This window comes from Gallinula chloropus (genome assembly GCF_964237585.1).
Source record: "Gallinula chloropus genome assembly, chromosome: 7".
Classification (NCBI taxonomy): Eukaryota; Metazoa; Chordata; class Aves; order Gruiformes; family Rallidae; genus Gallinula; species Gallinula chloropus.
Window position 1 is genome coordinate 7,956,876 of NC_140092.1, and position 21,509 is coordinate 7,978,384.

The 21,509-nt window shown below is 39.1% G+C and overlaps 1 protein-coding gene across 4 annotated transcripts in view; it reads right to left on the minus strand.

Annotated features, from left to right (window-relative positions):
- Window positions 1-21,509, minus strand: part of KCNIP4 (potassium voltage-gated channel interacting protein 4) — a gene marked incomplete at both ends in the record, with an annotated part of 400,855 nt that overhangs the window by 294,829 nt on the left and 84,517 nt on the right. Inside the window, one exon of one of the 4 annotated variants that reach the window (XM_084266835.1) lies at window positions 4,029-4,116. The exons of the other annotated variants lie outside the window; for them this stretch is intronic. Within the exon in view, the coding sequence (XP_084122961.1) occupies window positions 4,029-4,116 (88 nt within the window). Of the gene's footprint in view, window positions 1-4,028; window positions 4,117-21,509 lie in introns of those variants that run through there. 4 annotated transcript variants of the gene reach the window in all.

A 21,509-nucleotide genomic window follows, 5' to 3' on the forward strand; every position in this document is an offset into this window, starting at 1 on the left:
TTCAGGCTAAGCAGTCAGCAACACGGGTCATCTTCCCCGACAGGCAACCTAATCAGTAGGTGTTTATATACCACATATTTCCAAAGTTCAGGCAGGGAAGATTAATAAATCTGTGTGCCAATAAAGTGAGCAGCCTTAGAAAGCACTCATAATAAACCGCTGTCTCAGGCTTGGATTTTAGGCACTGGTAGGCAGGTGATCTGCAAGAGTCACAGGAATACTGTTGTGAGCTCCTGGATGCCTTTGCTAGTGTGTCCCACACCTTCAGGGAAGAGAGGTCTACACTCAGATGACATTTTGCTCTTAGCAGTAGGCTAGAAAAACATTTTGGTGCATAAACAGGCAAAAATAAAGACTAAAGATTACATTCTGGTAGCCTGATTTCTCAAAGAAAGTGCCATCAAAAAGTACATCCCACATTCATGTAGTTTTAAATGGCATCAATGTATACAGTAAAAACATAAAAATCAAGCCATAGCTTTATTTAAACAAGCCTAGAAGAGTGAGATTATTTCAGGCTGTTAGAAGTACAGTTTTCCCCTTCTCTCTTTCTAAACACAGATGCTAACTGGGACTTTGAATCACTGCAGGAAAACCTCGTCTCCTCTGCATCAAGCATTTAATATGAACATGCCTGAAAATGGCATAGCTGTAAACATTTACAACTGAATCATAGAATCTTTAAGGTTAGAGAAGACCATCAAGATAAAGTCCAACCATCTGTCCAATGCAATCATGTCAACTAAACCCTGTCCTAGAGTGCCACGTCTACAATGTTGTTGAACACTTCCAGGGACGGTGACTCTACCATCTCTCTGGGCAGGCTGTTCCAATGCTCGATCACTCTTTCAGTGAAGAATTTTTTCCTAATATCAAATCTAAGCCTTCTCTAGCACAACTTGAGGCCATTTCCTCTTGTCCTGTCGCTTTTTATTTGGGAGAAGAGACCAGCACCCACCTCACTACAATCTCCTTTCAGGTAGTTGTAGAGTGAAATCAACAAGAGTTTAGTTTATATCACCTCTTTAATCCCCATACTATCAGTTGTGACAGTCAAGGAAATTTCAGAATAATTTACGATCACTCAGGGATTTACCTCATTACAAGTAATACAAAACTTGGTGTTACATCTGAAAACTGAAACATTCTCAATTGCAGCACTGAATTCTTTATGACGATGTTTCAAAGCATTGGCATTGCCAACACCTCAAGAGGCAGCAGGGAGTAGGAATTGGTATGACATTGGAGAAATACAGTCTTCAAGTATTGCAGGGAGTCTGTTTCAGCGACAGAAAGACAGCAACTTACAGAGCAGGAAGTATGGAAAATAAAACTCAAAAAGACTTTCTTTTCACTACATTTCACTGTTTTGCTGTCAGTCATAGTAACACACTGTAAAAAAAAGTTGGAAGACATCTGGATGTAGTCAGTCAGAGATGGCTGCTTAAAACCCATTGTAAAGATTTATACAGCATTTACCTTCACGTAAGAGGGTTGTTTCATTAATATTGGTTACAGCTGAGTTGAATATTAAGCACAAGTCCACGCTTATGTACTATCACAGACAGCTATATGAGAATATTCTCATGTTAAATATTGAGATTCACCACGGAACAGGTCCACAGTGCTGTAAAAGCTTATGAAATATGAGCAGCACAGTCCAGTCCTCAACACTGACTTCCTAGCTGGGCCTACAGCCAGTAAACCCAGTCTCCCTCCTAGCTCACTTTCCCTCCTTTCCAATTCAGGTTATCACATCAATGGAGGCAGAGCTTTTACCAAGCTGTGTAGATATAGATTAAGTACATACTCAACACAGCTACCCATACAGAAAGGAGGAATGGATCTGATTCAGTGCATGCACTTTCAACAACGTGTAGTGCCAACTTCAGTAAAATTTAAACACGAAAGAACACATCAAGGAGAAAACCAGGGACACATGGCATCAAGGCAGTGAAATTATATTCACCATTGTGCTCCTCAATATATATCTACAATTGGAAAACAACTGGCCACACAACAAATGGTGAGCATATTGCCTGTGTGTAAAAAGCTAAATAAGCACATCCTTTTGTTTCCAACAGCTATCCTGCCTTTTCAGATTCATCAAGATAGAACTATCTTTAATATACAAACTGAACTATAAGTTTCAAATGCTTTCAACTAGGCTTCCTCATTCATCTTCATTAATTATCAACTAATTATCAACATAATGAATTATGCATTAGATTTTTCACAGAGACCAGTAAAATGTATCGCAACAGTTGAGGTTAATGAGTAGATTGGACTATCCAAGAACTGAGCAGTGGAGCTCTACCTCTCTTAGCGGTTCAATTGCTATCATATGTTGATCTTATTCGTTACATCATTTGAACATGATGAGAACTGTTAATCTAATAATAGTAGTAAGATACCATTACCTATAGTAAAAGTGAACTGAAAATTTCCTAGAAAGTGTCTCAGTTCTTAAGAGTCCCTAGCAGTGGGGGTATTTTGCTTGCTTGTTTGCTTTAAGGAAACACGTTTCATAGCACTCGCCTTTCCAGTAACGTAGCACTGAAAACAGCGCTGCTTCATTATAAACGAAAGAACTTGTTTTAATAGTAACACAGGAATTGGTATCCACAGCAATTCTTGAAAATGGTTTTGAACTGTGACTTCAGAAAGCTTGTGATACAAATGCCTGCCTGAAAAATAGTCTAGTGTGTATCATTGGATAGGCAGGAAAGGAAAAAGTTAGGTGGCTTTGTAAAAAAGGAGTATTGGTGTTAGTTTCTAACACAGCTTTCTTCTTGCATTGCATATTACTAATTTCCACAGCAACCCATAGGAGTAAGAAGCCAGCATTTCAGAGAAAGCTGAATTGATAGAATTCACAAAAGAGACACCATGATGGACTAGGAATAGTACAGAAATAGCATCAGGGAAGTTCAGTGTTACAAGACATTCAAAGTTACTAAATAAATATTTCCACAAGTTACAAGCATCCTATAAAGTACTGGTTACTGAAGTTTATGGGTTACTGAAGTTTATGCTATGACCTTTATAACATTATATCTCCAAATCTGGCAAATTGCATGCATTAATACTTTAAATTATTACCATAGAGTCAACCGGCTTTGAAATCTTTCCATTGGTACCTAAAACCCAACAAACCACAAAAAAACACGAAACCATCAGCAGAAACTTGTCTTTAATACTTGTATTAAAATGAATAGCTTTCAATTCTCAATAATTATGTCAGTATAATTGTTTATGATGTGTTGATGGTGGGGAGAAGTCTAGAAAAAGAAACACAATTGTATTTTATCAGTACAAAATGACATAATGCAAGGTATCGTGTTTGTCAGCTGTTGGGAATAGCCATAGAAAAAGCTTAACTACGAGAAAAATGTATGTTCCAAAGTGCTAAGAAGACAACTATACTGTTCGGTCAGTTTAGCTTAGAAACCTTATATAGCACTGTACAATTTTTCCAAGGTTACATGGGGAAAAATAAAACCCCTAAACTTGACAGCCATTTATCAAATTCTTTAAGGGCAAAAAAGCACAAGTGTTATTTGAAGTCTGCAGCAAGATACTGTAACATCATGTTGACAGCTTGCAATTTATTTACATCTAAAGCAAAAACAAGCCTTAGAGAAAGAGAACGTTGACAAGCAGACCGAGTAAACCAGTTCAAGAAACAGTATAAAAGCGTGACATTTATCCTTTATGCCCATCCTGTGATCACCCTGCGCTACCTTTAACGTGCACAGGTGAAAGCACAGACACTCACATTCCGGTCTGGATTCTGGTGTCTAGCTGCTTAGAGAATGTTGCACTGTCTAAACACCGTAATAAAAGCTTACCTATCCTCTTTTTATTATCCTCAGCCCCAAAACAGTTCACAGATTTCCTTTTTTATTATTATTAATAACAAGACGAAAGGAACTCTAATATAAACCGATGCCATCGCTATATTAAGCCGAGCCAATGTTCTTGTGATCATGCAGCACAGCTCGACGACAAAGAAAACCAGTCATTACCTGTGTGAAGAGAACCTGTGATTAGCCTGAGAAGGTACTGGGCAAATTTCAGTATTTCACGCTTACACCGCTTCCTACAGCCACTCATCTTAGGCAAGGCGGTATCCCTCGGAGAAGCGCCAGAGACTTTGCCAGCACGGGGCACAGTTTCTGCCAGCAAACTTCGGGGCAGTTCGCAGCCGCGCCGCTCCTCGCCTGCTCGCAGCCAGGCACACTCCCCCCCCCCACCCCGATTCACCTCCGGTGCCTGCACAAGGAGCCCCGGCGGCGGGGAGCGGCAGGCGCGGGGCGCGGGCGCTGTCACGGCGCAGCCACCGGCGCCCCCGCGGCGGCCGGACCCGCCGGCAGGCGCTGCCCGCCGCTGGCTCCGCGGGTGCTCCGCGGCCGCTCAGCCCGGTGGGCGGGGCGGGGCCGGGCCTCCTGCCCGCCCCACACCAACACGCGGGCTGGCTCCGTGTCTGTCGTCCTCCGTGATTCAGCAAGGCACGGGCGGGGGAGGAGGAGGGCAGGCAGGGGGGCGCCACACGCCTCCGGTGCCGCTTGGCAGAGGGGAGGGAAAAAGCCCGTCCGACGGCCAACCCTGACTTGTGGGAACGCACCCCACGGGGTGCGGGAACTGCGCGTGGCTGCGCAAGGTCAGAGCGGAGGACTGGCGTGCCCGCGTCTCACCTGCGGGAATGTAATCAGGTGGCGAGCCCGAGGGGATTCCCCGCAGCCTCCACTTTGCATGCCGGCCGCAGGACCTGTAGCAGGCTGCTGAAGGTCATGGACAGCCCAGGCTGCCGCACACCTGCGCGGGAGGGATGGAGGAGCCCAAATGGTACCTCTGTGCAGGGAGCTCCCCGGCTCTGCAGCCCCCTGGCCTGGGACGGGGACGAGCTGGCTCTGGCACAGCTGACACTGTGGTTAGGATCTCTCCAAAGTCTCTTTAGGAAGCTATACGTGCTCCTGGCTACTCCCTTATAAATACATTATTTTCCATCTTGCGTGAGAAGTGTTTCCTATTAATAAAAATGATCTGCTGAAACCTTTATCCATGAGCAAAGAACCCAAAGATTATGTTTTCATTTCCCCTGGACTACTTCCCCCGTACTACACAAACACAGAGAACAGCTCTATTGCATTAGACGGTGATGCAATACGTAATGCCTAATACAGTTAAAAGAAGACAAAGAACCCATTAAGGAAAAGCTTAACAGAAGAAAATCGCTGTCTGATCTAATTTTAATGACAACATTGACCATAAAATATTTCGGTGAATGCCTTTAAAAATTACAACAAACATAAATGCACATCTTCGAGCTATTCTTTGTATTGCGCACTGAGCAGAGATAAATACATTATAGACACAAAACATCAAAGCGGTATCAAAGTTGCAGTTAGATGACATAGTTTCTCTGTCTGCTGTCTAAAAACGTGAGCGTGCTGTCTAGGCTTCCAGTGAGGCTACGCAGATAAAGGAAAGAACCAGGATGAATTACCTGCCAACAAGCCCCTGGTTTAGCCCAGCCAAAGGTTTAGCTGGAGAAGGACCTGGGAAAAATTCAGCTTTTTGTGTTTACACCACTTCCTGCTGCCACTCATCTTAAAGGGTAGCTACTTATCTGATGGGAGACAGCCAAGAAGGATTTGGAAAACAAATTAAACCCCACCACACCCAGAACACCCCCAAACTTCGAGGCATTGGAGATCACAGGCTGCCTTACAAGTTTCTAAATGCCTTTAATCTCTGAAAAGGAAATTCCTTAAATAGCTGATTGAGGTAAAAAGATACTGAATACAGATATGTGTATTTCTTCTTTGGAGGGGGACATAATAGGCCAGTGCAAATGGTTCTCAGCTAGAGTCATTGGCCTTCTTAACCCTTTGACATTTCCAATTGCTTTAAGCAAATTTCACTAGCAGAGTTACAAAAATGAAGAACTGAAATTTTGGGTTTCTACAGTCTTATATAATCGTGTATCACCAACACCATGTTTTGTTGTTGCTTCCTCCCTCCTAAAACAAAGCAGAATCAGTTCTGACACATTTTCCTAAACCTTTTACGTTTCAACGCAGCAATAACAGTAATTGCTACCCAAGAAAGAATTCATGAAAGGTTTCTGATCAGTTTCACTAAGAGGCTTTTAACAAACAGAGCAGTATTCAGATAGAATTGCATCCACATCCATCTCCCAGTATTTCCCTGCTCGGCACGAAAGGCTGACTAAACTTTGGACTCCAGTTCCTTGCCCCAAATCAAAAGAGCAGATCAGGGAAAAAGCGGACAGGAAAGTTACAATGGAAAACTGTAGTAAACCCACCATGGTTTTGCCGACAAATATGTTATAGAAAATGATAAAAAAGGCAGTTGCAAAAAGCTTCTATCAGTAATATACTTTTTAAAACAACCACAAAACTGATACAACACACTAGATTCCTCAGTCAGAAACAATCTCCTTGCACTGAAGTATAGAAATACTTTGTATATCTGTAAGCTACATCCACCCCTAATAATTCACAATCTATAGACTTGAACTAAAACCTATTAAAAAAAGAAAATTCCTAATGACATAAGTCTGACTTAGGAATAGTATTTCAGTATAAGACAAAACAATCAACACCAAAGCAATGCCAATTAACATCAATATGAAAATATTTTAAAATATGGAAAAAAACCCCCAATTTTTAGTTACATAGGTTTCTGTGACAGTCTAATCTTTTTTTTTCAAAATACCAAACAAGAAACCCAACAAAAAAACCAAAAACCAAAACCCACAACACACCCAAAACAAAAAACAATCCCTCAAATATCCCCCAAAAACCATTAACCCCAAACGCACTGCCCATCTCTGAACAGAACACTGCAATGGCCTGACAAAGGGATAAATCATCCTGAATTATCTAGCATTCTAGTTTCTTTTTTAGAAAGAAATAGAAATAAAAATTAAATTTAATAACAAAACAAAGCAAACCCATCTCTTAAAATACTCAAGAAATGAAATTTGGTTTTCGTCATATTACATAATGACCACAAAACCTCAACGTGCAGAAAGCACAGGATGATGGTTTAAGGAGAGAAAAAAGGCATCACAAATACTTGATAATAAGAAGAAACTCTTGCAGTGAGGATGACAGTGCACGCCAGATATAAATTTGCTAGTATGGTAACAAAAAAAGCAACAGCACAAGTTGAAGTGACATATACAGAGCAGAGTCAATCAGCTTCTTGGCAAGGATTTGCCTTTTATACCTCTTTCGTTTGCACATGTTATTCAAACATTCTTCCAACTTTAAAGATCAAAACCTCCTCCTGAACTAGCTTGTGGTATTGACTAAGAGCAAATTGAAATCTTATAACAATAACAAAATCAACTCAATTAGATGCTTCATCAAAGAGTGGCTGCGGGAAGTCAACCTGTAGCACTGAAAACCCATGTACAGAGTTTCCTCGCTGTTGACTCAAGAGCTTTACAAGGGCTTTTGCACTTACTGCAGATGTCGAATTCCACCACCAAACGTTTTTATCAGAGCATTTCTAGCCTTCTTATTTCAAGCAACGGAGATAATATTTACAACCTAACCACATGGCAAGAAATAACAGATGGGTAGAAAGAGACAGATGGGTGAACACAAGGTAACACTGGTATGTTTACAATCAGCATAAGAAACAGCTGCCACAAGTTGATGACCAACATCAGGTCTCCTTTCAGTTGTTCTTTTTTCTGTCATAAGAGTTTGCCTAAGTGACAGTCCCTCTTTAATAGCCCTTCTCTGGTCCTTTACTTCTCAGCTTCACAGAATTGCATAACAAGGTGTCCAAAGTTGGCCACCCTTACTCTATGGAGGATGTAGCAGGATTAGAGTCCATCACAGAAGGAAATTGCAGAACTAGCTTCAAATTATTCACCATGTCTACGAAAGCATCAGCCACCACTTTTAGCCACAACCAGTGAAGAGCAATAAAAACTCTCCTTCACCTCATTTGCCCAAATTTAGTCTCAAATATAAACACAACCCAGAAACAGATAAATGCTAGAATGTGAGCTAGGAAAGCAGAGATGCAGAAGTATGTTCACTTGCTAACCAATTAGTAGTAACGTGCTAGCTAACTTATACAGTTTAAGAATATTATTGCTCCTTGCTGTCCTGTCTGACAACAAGAAACACAAAACTTTCTGCTTCATCCACTCTATATATTAAAATGCATGTCAACATGGAATGTGGACATGACCTTGCCTGTCTTGGGTGAGAACAGTAACTTTCACCAAGCCCATGACAGACAGCAAGGAGATTGCCAAGGTCCCTGGCTTTTGAAGAAAAGACTTTATTTCCTTTATTTATTTATTTTAAACCCTTCATCACAAAACTAAAAAGTTTCTAGTAGTATGACCATTAGTTATCCAAACTGCATGCAATGTTTCTTAATGTGGAACATAAAATAATATGAAATCTTCATCCTGGCCTGTGCCACTGCAAATGAATTAAGGCTTCCTGCTTTTGTCTAGAGATTTTAACTTCTCCTGAAAGCTTGCTAAGAATAAAATCCTCAAAATCAAACAGCTCTATCGCTGTGCTTAAAATAGGACTAAAGAGAAATGACTGCTACCTCATGCTGTTTGCATAATATCAACAAATTTTACATGTGGTCTATTCTAGTAGTTAATACCTGCATAAAATAAATTACTTTCATTACTGCTATAGTTCCAGAGTCTGTAGGTTCAAACTTAACTTTCTATCACATTTATGGAGCTTAATAAAACAAGTGGCATGGCCCACCAGAACATAAAACCTTTGAGCAGCGTAACAAAACCCACTTGAAACACTCTTTCCTTCTAACTTCCCTCTAACTAAATGCTCTATCAGAATGCCTTTTTTTACCTACTCAGTGTGTCCTTGAAGCTTACCCCAAGGATTCATTTTCACACAACACTAAGACGATACTGCAGTCAGTCAACTAGGTGCTATGGCTGCCTCAACCTCCCACACAGTCTTCACTTCCCTAATTAAATATTCATCACTCCAGATCATTGCAGTGTCAAATACAAGCAACTTCCCAGCCTGACCTTCTCCAGCCAGCCTGTAGTTTGTGCGGAGAATGAACAAGACCAGGACTTACCTGCCGAAAGATAAAGTGGCGTAATGCAGTTTTCATGTCGCACATTAAGCTCTGTGCATGGACTGTAAAATTCTCACTGCAGAAGGAAGAGTACTATCTTTTAATGTTCAATATAAATTGAATAGCTGTATGCAAAGCTAACTATAAAAGTTGTATGGGCAGCGTTATCAATAATCTTTCTGCAGAACACTAAAATCTTTTATTCCTTATCAGACAGATCCTGTTTTCCATCTGCGGTCGTATCTTCCAACTTCAAAAACAAAGCAGTGCTAGGTGTTCTCAAATAAATCACAAAAAAAGATAAAGCATGCCACTGTCACAAGATTTTAATTTCGTGGCTTTGGCCTCCTATCTTAGTTTCATGTACTCCATTTATAAAAATCTACATTTTGCCTCCGTGACAAAGAATTTATTCATTCCAAATATCCTTCCTCTGTGGAAAGAGTATCTGGAGTTATAACAACACATTTTAGTTGTACTAGATTCTGCACATATTTACGTCTGTATTTAATGGAAGAGAAATCTGAACTAAGAGAAAAAACAGAAGGAATCAACTTCCCTGCTACAGAAACCATAGCCTTAATAGTCTATCGGTTCAATAGATCATCTAAGATTTGATGTAACTAAAGCATATCCATATCATGCCCCTACGCAGTAAGAATATTGAAAATCCTGCATTTTGACCCCAACAGCTACATTAATCTGTTAAAACCAAAAAATATATCAGAAATCGGATGCAAATATCTTTTATTTATACATACTAGGTATGCAGCATTCCTAAAAAGATGGAATAGCTGTTGCACCAAATCCACTATGAGAGTTCAGTAAGCAGAGTAAATGTATACATACAGCCTGCATCAGTAAGTAAAAATATGAGATGTATGCTTGTGCTACATAAATATGCTGTGACACATATATATACGTTTATATAAAATAAACACAGTTGTGGGTTGTTTATTTCATAGTTGACTAAATAAATTACTGAAGTTGTTAGAACCCTTTTGCCCTTAGGATTTCCCATACATGGACAAAATGCCTTTCATCTTCTGAGTCAAGGGTTTCCTTACAGTTTTGGGGGATTTTCCCTTGCATTTTTTGCTAGCCCAAAGCAATTGTGGATGCTGTAGAGGTTAAAAATGTTTGTTGGTGGAGCGATTTAACTAAAAATAAAGATTTAATGGCACAAATCCTTAAGCCTTCACATCCTTAACCTGGACACAATATTGCAACACATTTGGATGAGTATGCTGCAGCTACTACATCAGGGAGGAGAAGGACAGAAAACTGATACTACAACCCAAACAGTTATTCAAGGTCTACACCTTGGTTGAAGGTTTGTCCTTCATCCAAAATTTGATTATGTTAATTATTTCATATTAAGTACCAGGGTTGAAAACAAGTTAAATTACCACACTGTTAGGCCAGTGATGTGTCTCTCTCCCCTCCTCAAAAAGTCCTGCAAATAGTGAGAACAACAGCAGCCTGTTAGCATTCCTGTGGGATCCTTCAGTACAGCCCTTTGGGGAACATGAGCTGTTAGACATCCGCTCCAGATTTTCCAGAACAGTTGTGGTTGTAATACTGGCCCATAGATCTTCCTCTCACATAACACAAGCGGTTAGCTCTCCCAAAGTATGCTAAATTTAACTCTGACAAGTATCAAGATTCTTTTAAATAGATCAATCTGATCATATCTATGCTCTGATAAACCTGAGCTGAACCTTGCTCATGAGCAATAAAAAAGGTTTATATATAGCACAGAGTATGTGCTCAAAACTCATCTACTCTAAAAAACTATTTTTATACTCTGCACACTTGTTTTCATTACAGGAAAATTAAAAACACATTCCAGAAGTTATTTTTTTTATCCTGTCCAGCCAATTGCACTTCAGGTAGGAAACAGCAATCAGGGGTATAAGTCAGTCTAGCATACCTATCTAGCACTGCTGGCCCCATAAATGAAACATCTGAGTCTGCAATCCAGTCTTGAAGTAGCATATTACATACAGTTTGTAGATTTTGGTGGCCTTATGCAGTATCTGCGCAGCATCACAATTTATCTTCCTAACTCCTACCACACATTCTTTTGTGACCACGTACACCACCACTTCTCCAAAAAGCATGGCTACAACTACCTGTGGCTTCAGGCAAGCCTTCCTCATCAACCCCTCTAATACTACTATAAATCAGTCCCTGAGGACCACAGGGGAAGGAAGCAGAATCAAAGTAAACCTTGGAGATTCAAAGCATTAGAATGGAGCAACGAGGGAATCCAATTTCACATGTAACCCACAGGCATTAGTGAAAGGAGGAATTTTCAGTTCCCAGCTGGGAATAATCACTTGGGACCATGTGCTTCAGGCCTTCAGGAAACCATAGAAGTTGATTCTGAAATCAGTGCAGTCTCTTAATGACAACATAGTCTAAAAAATCTGATCAAATAAAGGCCTAAAGCATAAATCCAAATCATTCTCCAACTCTATAGCCTTAGGAAGCGAGGCAGTTTTTATTAGGAACTCTGTCATTATGAAGCTACAAGTCAGTGATAATGATAATAGCCTGTATATGGTCAAGGCGAGCAAGGGAAAATTTCATTAGTTGGCTGTAAATAAATTTCCAACTCTGAAGCCTAGAACAGGAAGCTAACTGCAAGACTGGTAATGAGCATTTCCACCATCTCTGTACAAAGAACAATCTTTTTTATATAAATACACACATATATAACTGGCACTGATGCACAGGAACATACAGGTCCGGGGAAATACCACTGTTTCTCTCATTGTCATGAGAAGAAATACTACTAGAAGAAATCAACTCACAGATTCCAGAAGAGCAATGGTAAACCTTTAAGGTCTTATACAGTATGGGGTGAATATGAATACTTTTTCTGGTGAATGGAGCTAAATCCAGCTGGCAGCAGGTCACAAGTGGTGTTCCCCAGGGCTTGGTCCTGGGGCTGGTCCTCTTTAACATCTTCATTAATGATCTGGGCAAGGGGACTGAGTGCACCCTCAGTAAATTTGTAGATGACACCAAATTGTGTGGGAGTGTCGGTCTGCTGGAAGGTAGGATGGCTCTGCAGAGGGACCTGGACAGGCTGGATCTATGGGCAGAGGACAACTTTATAGGGTTCAACAAGGCCAAGTGCTGGGTCCTGCACTTTGGTCATAACAACACCAGGCTGAGTTACAGGTTTGAGGCAGAGTGGCTGGAGAGCTCCCTGGAGAAGGACCTGGGGGTGTTAGTGGACAGCTGGATGAACATGAGCCAGCAGTGTGCTCAGGTGGCCAAGAAGGCCAACGGCATCCTGGCTTATATCAGGAATAGCATGGCCAGCAGGAGTAAGGAAGTGATAGTTCCATTATACTCAGCTCTGGTGAGGCCCTATCTTGAGCACTGTGTTTTGGGCCCCTCACTACAAGAAGTATGTTGAGATGCTGGAGCGTGTCCCAGAGGAGGGTGATGAAGCTGGTGAAGGGTCTTGAGCCCAAGTCCTATGAGGAATGGCTGAGGAAGCTGGGGCTTTTTAGTCTTGAGAAAAGGAGGTTGAGGGGAGACCTTATCACTGCTTACAACTACCTGCAGTTTCAAGGTTGGTCTCTTCTCTCAGGTGGCAAGCAATAGGACGAGAGGAAATGGCTTAAAATTGCACCAGGGGAGATTTAATGTAGATATCAGGAAAAATATCTTTACTGAAAAGGATTGTCAGGCTGCCCAGGGAAGTGGTGGAGTCACCATCCCTGGAGGTATTTAAAAGGTGTGCAGAAGTCCTTAAGGACATGATCTAGATGGGGACTAGCTAGGATTAGGCTATGGTTGGACTCTATGATCTAAAGGGTCCAAACCAGATGATTCTATTTAAACCCTGCAGAAAATTTCTTTAGTTCACATCAGCAGAATATAGAGCTTTAGTCACCAAGTAGAAATCATGTTTTATATTACATAAATTATGATTTCAAACTTTTCCCCATCAGAATAGGACAGCTACCTCTACTGCAGAATTTGTATTAAAAATGGAAGAGATAAGCTCTTCAGTAAAAAAAAAAATTCTATTAGAGTTATCTTATGTCCAAAGAAACATATTGGGGAGGGCAAAGAAGCCCCAACTCTGCAATTTCCAATACACAGGTAACTTGTCAGGTATAAGCATCTTAATTGCAAACATGCCCTTACAAGTTTTGGTCAGTAAAGAATTTCACGTCATACAGTTTTCATTCTTGTCTCTTGATTAAACTAGGTAATGCCACTCTCCTTAACTTCAAGTTGTGTTTGACTCAGTAACCACATTTTATCCAACACTATTTTATGTTATCATTACCCAGACTCCCCCATATGACATCTTCAGAGATAATTCAGGTCAGTCACATTTTAACAGCTTACCTCTTTTGTTTTCCACCCAATGAGAGTAAAAATAGAAGATGGAGATAAATGGGTAATAAAAGTTTTTAATCAGTTGATTTTCTCTGAAGGTAAAACATGTATCTGAAGACACACATAGGATTTTCTCAACTTTTTAAAGATTAGTGTTTCTAAATAATGTGTTGTTTTGGCTTCCCCAGGAACATTCCATCAAGATGCAAAACAAGGTGGGGGGGGAAACCACCCCAAAACATAACACCAAAAACTACAGGAGTGGTTTGTGTGGCTCTGTACCTCAAAAATGATTTATAAAAGTACAATAGTACTGATAGGAGGATAGCAAGATTTCATGTGCAACACCTTTTACCACAAGAACCTGTTTGCAGTTTCATCAGCTTTTTGCAGGACGGTATTCCCATCATCTAACCACTTCCACTATTCAGGGGCAGTACCAGCTTCTGAACCTGCTCGGCAGCACAAAAACAATTTCCCAGAATTGCACCTACTCCGAAATCACGGGTCATACTGGTTACTAGAACACACATACTTGTCCACCAGACAACAAAGACTGGAAGAAGTAAACCAATTTTTACTTTAAATCATGCAAGACTTTCCCACACCTGAAGTAGTTCAGGTATCTGAATGAGGGAAACAGAGTTTCTACATCACCACTTAGTTATTTTAATTATTGGACCGTGTCCTTTCTCTGTCACATCCTGAGCCTCCTGTCCTGGTTTCTCCTCCAGAACACAGACTTTTGGATTCATTCCCACTCCTTGCAACACAGAGCTAGTTTACTTCTGGTGATATGTCCAGGCTTCATTTACTTCTCTGAGAGGAGTTAATAAAGAAAACATCTTTATCTGGTTCTTTGCTATGTAATCTATTGCAGTTATTGCCACCTTATATTTAAACTAAAAAAACCCTGTTTTGCCAAGAGCAATTGAGTTTCCTTTTCCAGCAGTGCTTTATTTAAAAAGGTGATCAAATTTTAATGATCCTCTTTTGTTAGCTTAAACCAAGTGCAAAAATTCCTCCTGTCACTTCCCAGGGGTTTGAAGGGTATCAGCCATGTTATCCATTTTAAACGGCACAAAGACTTTGGGTGGTGAAAATTCAGATCTTTTACTTTTTTAAAAGGTACAATAAAAGTTGTAACAAGTGCTACCACTTGTTACAAAAAAAAAAATCAAACCCAAAAGTATAAGCAATCAGATAATTAAGGGTAAGGCATTTTTTCAACAGAAAAGTTAAGGACCCTTTGGAAATCAACGCTGAATCCTTAGTCTTTTCCTAGAGACTGTGTTTTCTTCTGTATGTGGAAAACTTGCTCTAATCTACATTTAAGGTTGTGGAGGAGGGTCAAAGCCAAGCCACAATTATTAGTTCTTGTAAACACATGCAGAATACAGGAACTCTAATTCTAAATTCAAACTCTTCTGTGAACCCCAGGATTGTATCAATAATCTGCATTACATTAAATATGATTTTTAAAATGTCTGGGACTATATGTCTGAAGCTGGTTAAAAAAAAAAATCCCACAAAACCCAAAACCATGCCTTGAAGTAATTTGCCTAAAAATGTATGTACTCTTCTCTCAGCTATCGGAAGCGCACATCAGGCTAATGCTTGAAAAATTCAACAAAACTACAGCTCTATGTCCTTCACATACAAAGACAACTTGTTGCTAAACCTCGGGGGGGGGGGGGGGGGGAAGAAAAAGAAATCCAGTTGGCAAAATTGCCCTATAAAGTTTTGGCTCAGTCTTCTTGGCAAGACAAATTTTTATTATCACTCTTCTGCACTTATAAAACAGAGTACTTTGTCTCATACAGCAAAATACAGGTCTATGTCATGAATAACTGCATCAGTTTTATTCCCTTCTCCACCCTTTTCTTTTTTAAGAAGGTTTCTATGAAGAAAAACTACATGTTAAGAGTATGGAGGGGTCTGTAAGAGAGGAGGTAGTGTTTCCCGTTACTTTACAGTACAGTCACAAGCTACTGGAGCAGACTATCGTAATAATGACAATACATCATGAATGACCCCAGAATTACTTTCCAAGTATGTTATGCAAGAGATTATGCCAGCTTCAAAAGAACAGAATTGAAGTTCACAGCAAACATCACTTAAATTGCATAAAATAGATTACTGTCACTTTTTTATTTGAACTTCTCAGGTGCCAAAGTGGGGGTAAGAACCAACCAACAAAAGAGCTCAGCAATGATTACAAGCTGGTGACCAGTATATAAATGAAATGCCAAGTCTCAGGAGACAGTTGTGGAGACACAGAAGTGCTCCACCTATATTAGTTGGAGCATTTAAAAATTGGGTTCAAAGGACAGCAAGTCCATTAAACAAGATAAAAGAGAAAATGCTGCTTTGAAAAGAACAGATTCATGATATTGTGCTTTACCTTATTCAGTCTATCCTGTGGATAAGGAAAGACACTTATGCTGGTCAAAGCATTCCTACTCTATTGCAGTTTATAAAAATGAAACTAAAGACAACTTTATTTAAGCATGTAGCAGTCTAGCAAATCTTATACGTATGTCCAAAATTGAAAAGCAAGCAAGAATGCTGATGTGTAAAAGTTTATGAAATTACATTCCAGCCTGTGATAAACAGATGGAAGGAAACCAAGGTGTAGGCAGAATGTGACAAGTGAAGACATGTTGGACAGACTCCTAAGCCAACTCTGCAAACACAATACTAGAAGAAACAGATGAGAGAAAGAGAAGACGAGATAAATATTCATGTAACAATCAGTTTTACATTGCAGGTCCAAGACTTTTTACCCTAAGCATTTAAAGCTAGAATCCCACTATAGATTTCTTGGAAATGAATCTGTCATAGATCACAATTTATATTAGCTCAATTATATCATCCTATTCCCTCAGGAACCTATTCCTGCTGAGAACAACAGATGCCCTCAATATTCAGCCTTGCTTTTGTATGATTGTGACTCTTATAGTGCAAATGTTCCCATAATTTAGTGGAAATGCATAAAGCCAGAAAATGAAGTTATGTCAAGAAAGACATTTTGAGTTTTAATCTACACAGTTAATTCCAGATTAAAATTAAACATTTAACAGCTGAAGGGAAATTCACATTTAGTAAAGTCTTGGAGATTTGATATCCATCCTTGATTTTACTGTTCCCTAAAGCTGCTATGGGGATGTAAAAAACACTTACACTGATAACATGGTATCAAAGTACTCTTTTTTTTGGTAACCTTAAGTAAAGTGAGCATCAACACAATTTTTTATATTCTTAGCTACACATGAAACTCATCATTCCATCAGAGTTTAATACTCTTTTCTACCTCTGTAATATAAACACAAAATAAGCTTACTGTAAGAGACATCCAGCAACCCAATTCATCCTTTCTACTCACCCAAATTTCCATTTATCACCAATTTAATCCAGTATTCCAGCCTTTCTTGAGCATCATAGACTTTCCACAGCTGCCTTGACATTATCTCCAGCATACTGAGCCTCACCGCTCTCCAGTTCCCACCATCACACTGCCTCTCACCAACAGATTCAGAGCCCTTCTAGAACTTTTTATTCACAGGTAACAAGTATCCTGATGCAGTCTATTGCTCTGATACATGCATAGGGGTTTTTTTGTGGTAGCAAGAAAAATAAAAAACGTTTGCAATTCGATAATCTGCTTTGATCAGTTTGTATAAAACAGTAAAGAATACACACACGTTGTGGAGTAACTAGATCCATGTGCCTTACTTAAGAACATGGGCACAATTACCAGATTGCCCTCATTGTACATTCCTATATCTACATCTACATAGATCCCTTAAGCATGTGGATGGAGGAAGCAGAAAGGTATGTTTGTAGGATTCACTGGCACAGAGAATGTTCACGTAAAACTCAAGACAAGACTGGAATGGGAAGTTCATGAGGTAATGGGTGTTACAGCACTTTCATAGCTATACAGAAATTTATCAATGCAAGGAGGAACTAGGTACTTTAAATCAGATATAACCTTCCACAAACCTCAACATGCATCAGATCTTACAGATCAGTTCTCGAATCGGCACAGGTATCTACGGATTATCAGGGCATTCTACAAGCTGCTTTTCCTCCGGGGAATTTTCCGGTAGAAACACAGAATTCAGAGATAATTTTTAACCTCCATCCTTCCTTTGACATTTACAACACTTTAGGAATGCATTTTCTCTTCAAGGATATTTTCATCTATTAAAGAATATTTATGAATACTGCTTCAAAGAAAACCACTGGAATGAGAAGTCAAGCAAAAATAGCGTGAAGATTTGTATTTGCAACTATTTATAGGTTTATTCCTGACACGAAAAAAGCAACACCTAAAATGTATTAAAAACTTGGTTTAAAAAAATATATATCAGGACATGAATTATACTCTCTTATCAGTTCAAGTGTGTCAAAGTTTGATACCAAAGTACAACTAGAGAACACATAAAAGGGTAAAGACAGTACTACAATTTAAGTGGGAGGAAATTAATTAACAAATCAATCAAACTGAAGGCAAATAAAAAGGGCAGAGGAAGTCAAAAGTTAAAAAGCTTGGGTTTCTTCTGTTGAATTTCAGTGCTGTCCTATGTAAACCTGTGACTAATGGTTTTTAGAGGCACAGATATTACGTGATTTCACCAAAGCCTCAGAACTGATTGAGAGGGTTTAAACATTGCCATTTGTATATATCACCAGCATACATCTCCAGAATAAAACTGCCCTTTAAGATGCTAAAATCAATAAGGGTTCATACCCTGGAAGTCAGGGCACCATCTGAAGGATTTAGAGGGAACTGAACAGTAGCACGCAGACTCCCAAGCCTCAGAAACCAGATGCATCATCTGATGATAATGTCCAAAAATGCTACTTTGTTCACTCCCATTGCCACTACAAAAGTTTTACTGATACCGCTGTGCTGCTGACAGCCTGTCCTTGCAGCTCCAAGGCATTTGCTGCACCTGTTGCTCCCAGGCAAGAGAACATCAAGCACTCGAGACAGGTTATGTTTTCAAGAAACAACAGGGAAATTACTCTTATTTTAAAACCAGAGCCCACCCTTGCCATTGCTAGCAGCACTGTACCGCATTTTTTTCCCCAAAAACATAACTGCAGAAAAAACAGAGCTACTTTCCATGCACGACTGCACTCATTAGAAGTTTGGGCAGAAAAATCAGGTTCCTAAAAACACCATCTGTGCATATATACACACACACCCTCTTTCAAAACAACTGGGAATTTCAAATGTTCATCTGTTTTTTTAGTGGGTTTTGGTTTGGAGGTGGTTTTTTTTTTTTTTTTCAAGTCAAGCAAACGCTTCTGTACAATTGTAGATATTTATATGAGTTGAAGAGTTGAACACAGAGCACTCATTCTGAAAGCTTTGATGAGGAGTATCCTAGAGAGTAACAAGATAAATATGTGAATTGCCAAAATGGGAGTCACATTTATCTAACTATTCCTGGCGAAGCTTAGAAGCCAATGGGGATGAAGAGAGCATATTTGGGTAATTTAATTGACTTGGAATATAGCAATATTTGTATCACAAAACTCATCAGCTTTCCGAACAGTTGGTGTACTGACATTTTAATGCCAATCCCAAGAACACTGTTTCCAGCAATGACATTTCTAGAGAAATTGTTACACACAGAGGCAGGCAGACACAATCCATTTTTTCCCAAGTACAGAATTACCTTATTAAAGCAAATTTAAATTGAAAAAAACCCCAGATATAATACACCTTTGTCAAAATCCCCCAGCGAATAATTATTTATAGCAGTCTTTGCCCAACTTCGAAATCAACACTATTTTCAATCCACCTAGGCTTTGACATCATCTAACTAAAAAACCCACATCTTCTTGATAAAAATATCCTTTATTTAGCAACAATATCAAAATTACGCTGCCCCCAGAGAAAGGTCAGTTCTCACTGTTTTTATCTAAATATTTAAAGGAACTGCTGAAATGTCCTTAGATTTTATGAAAAGGTATTGTGCTTTTATGTTGACAAACGGCATTTTTGAAGTTTAGCAACCGCAAAGCTGTGAGTGTTCTAGGTATTTTCAGGCACTAGGAAGACTTTGATTTCTCTTATCTAGCACAATTACTTTCTTTGTAGCAATCAGAAATCCACTAAGTACTTTGCAAGTATAATGGCTCCTAATAAATCTCACAGAAATGAAAAAACACACAGAACTCAGGCACTGAAGACAAAGATTCATGAGGACACTAATATGTCTAATACGTTTATTTTATTGGATTTTTATTCAAGATGGAGTGGCTTACTCATATCTGAATCGATTTTCCAATACAGTCAAAACAACGTGGAAAGTACCGCAGTGCCAACTACAATGAGGATTTAACCCTGTTTATTACTGGGGGAGATTAAACAGTGCATTCCAGGTTACAGATGGCAAGGAGCTGAACAAGTTCTGGCAGCTCTGAGCAAATGTCTATCACTCTTATTACTTAATTGCAGTTTCTGAAAGTATTCTAGGGAACTGTGTGTTTTTCAAACATAAAAATGGGGAGAATTACCCACTCTGAGGGATTTATATTCTTGGATTTAGATACCTTGTGTGATGAAATGAGGTCACGTGTATGGTATTGTACAAGCATAAGGCCTTTACGTTAATCCCAGACCACTGGGCAGTCTGCATTCCCAAATTGTTATCATGCCATTACCTGTACCAATCATTACAGTATTTGACCTATGAATCACTTTTTAACACATATTGTAGTCTCTACATCACAAGACATTTTATAGAAAGCCAGATAAAGCCAAGGTAGAAGACATTTAGTAAAGCCACAAAAACACTTCTGTATTTTAGAAAAAAGGAACTACAGAAAGAATCCAATCCAATCCACAATATATATGAAAGAATGCTGAGGAATAAACAATCAGATATATTTCCATAGTACATATTTCCATATTACTGAATACTTGTGAAATCTCAAATTCTTAGGTTGGCAAAAATCCCAGTACTGCAAGATGTGATTTTAGTCCCTTATGAGCTTCAGACAACATATGCAGAGCTATACAAGTTGTGTAGCTCTCACGCAAATAGTCCAGAATCAACTTCCCTTATGTCAGTAAAGTTAAATTACTGACAACTGAATTATATTTATATTCCGGGAGACCAATTAAGGAAATCAGAGTTCTAATATATTCTCAAAAGTAAGATTTCTATTTTGTGGAAAATCATCTGCCTGCAAAATTTTCTAATATTGACCAAAAAAAAAAAGTTTGATTTTACCACTATACAATTCACTTAAAGGAGAAAGTATAATTTTAGACTCAACCCCAGCAAAGCCCCAGCCAAAGGAAATATGACTTGAGTAATAAGTGTCATCCACTATCAGAGGTAGAGACTGTGACAAGCTCCAGGAAAGGGCACTGCTAAAGGTTTTTATTACTTTTTATGTACCATCACCCAGCTGTTGTTAAAGGAAATTCAATTACCAGCTGAGGGGTCATTTATCCAAATTATTCAGTGCTACAAAGGAAATCTGACATGCAAACAATTTAGATAAGGAATCCTAGCGATCTAGTATCCCAAATTGTCTGCAGTTTGTCACTTGGATTCTACTTTTTAAAGTAAGCCTTCTTTGCCCTTGGAAGGAATAATTCCATTAAAACACATTGACAACTTCAGTGACATATGAAAAACAGGTTTTATGTGTCTTATAGTATCTGCCAGAACATTTCCTGGTGTAAGTAACACAATTTTTATTTTTTTTTCTCCAAGATGAATACTGTACCTTGCACTAATACTATATATTGGGTGTTCCCCCCATACTTCAACAAATAATTTATCCACTGGAAGTATATTTGCACACATTGTTATATATACATATAAACAGAGATACACATTACAATACTCATAGCAAGTAATTCTTTCAATATCTGTGCCTGGTTATAGAGGCATTGCTTATCTGTCCACAGCAAATACAGGCACTGCACATGCACAGAAGCAGTTTAAACTCATCTTTGAGTTCTCAAGATCCCACTC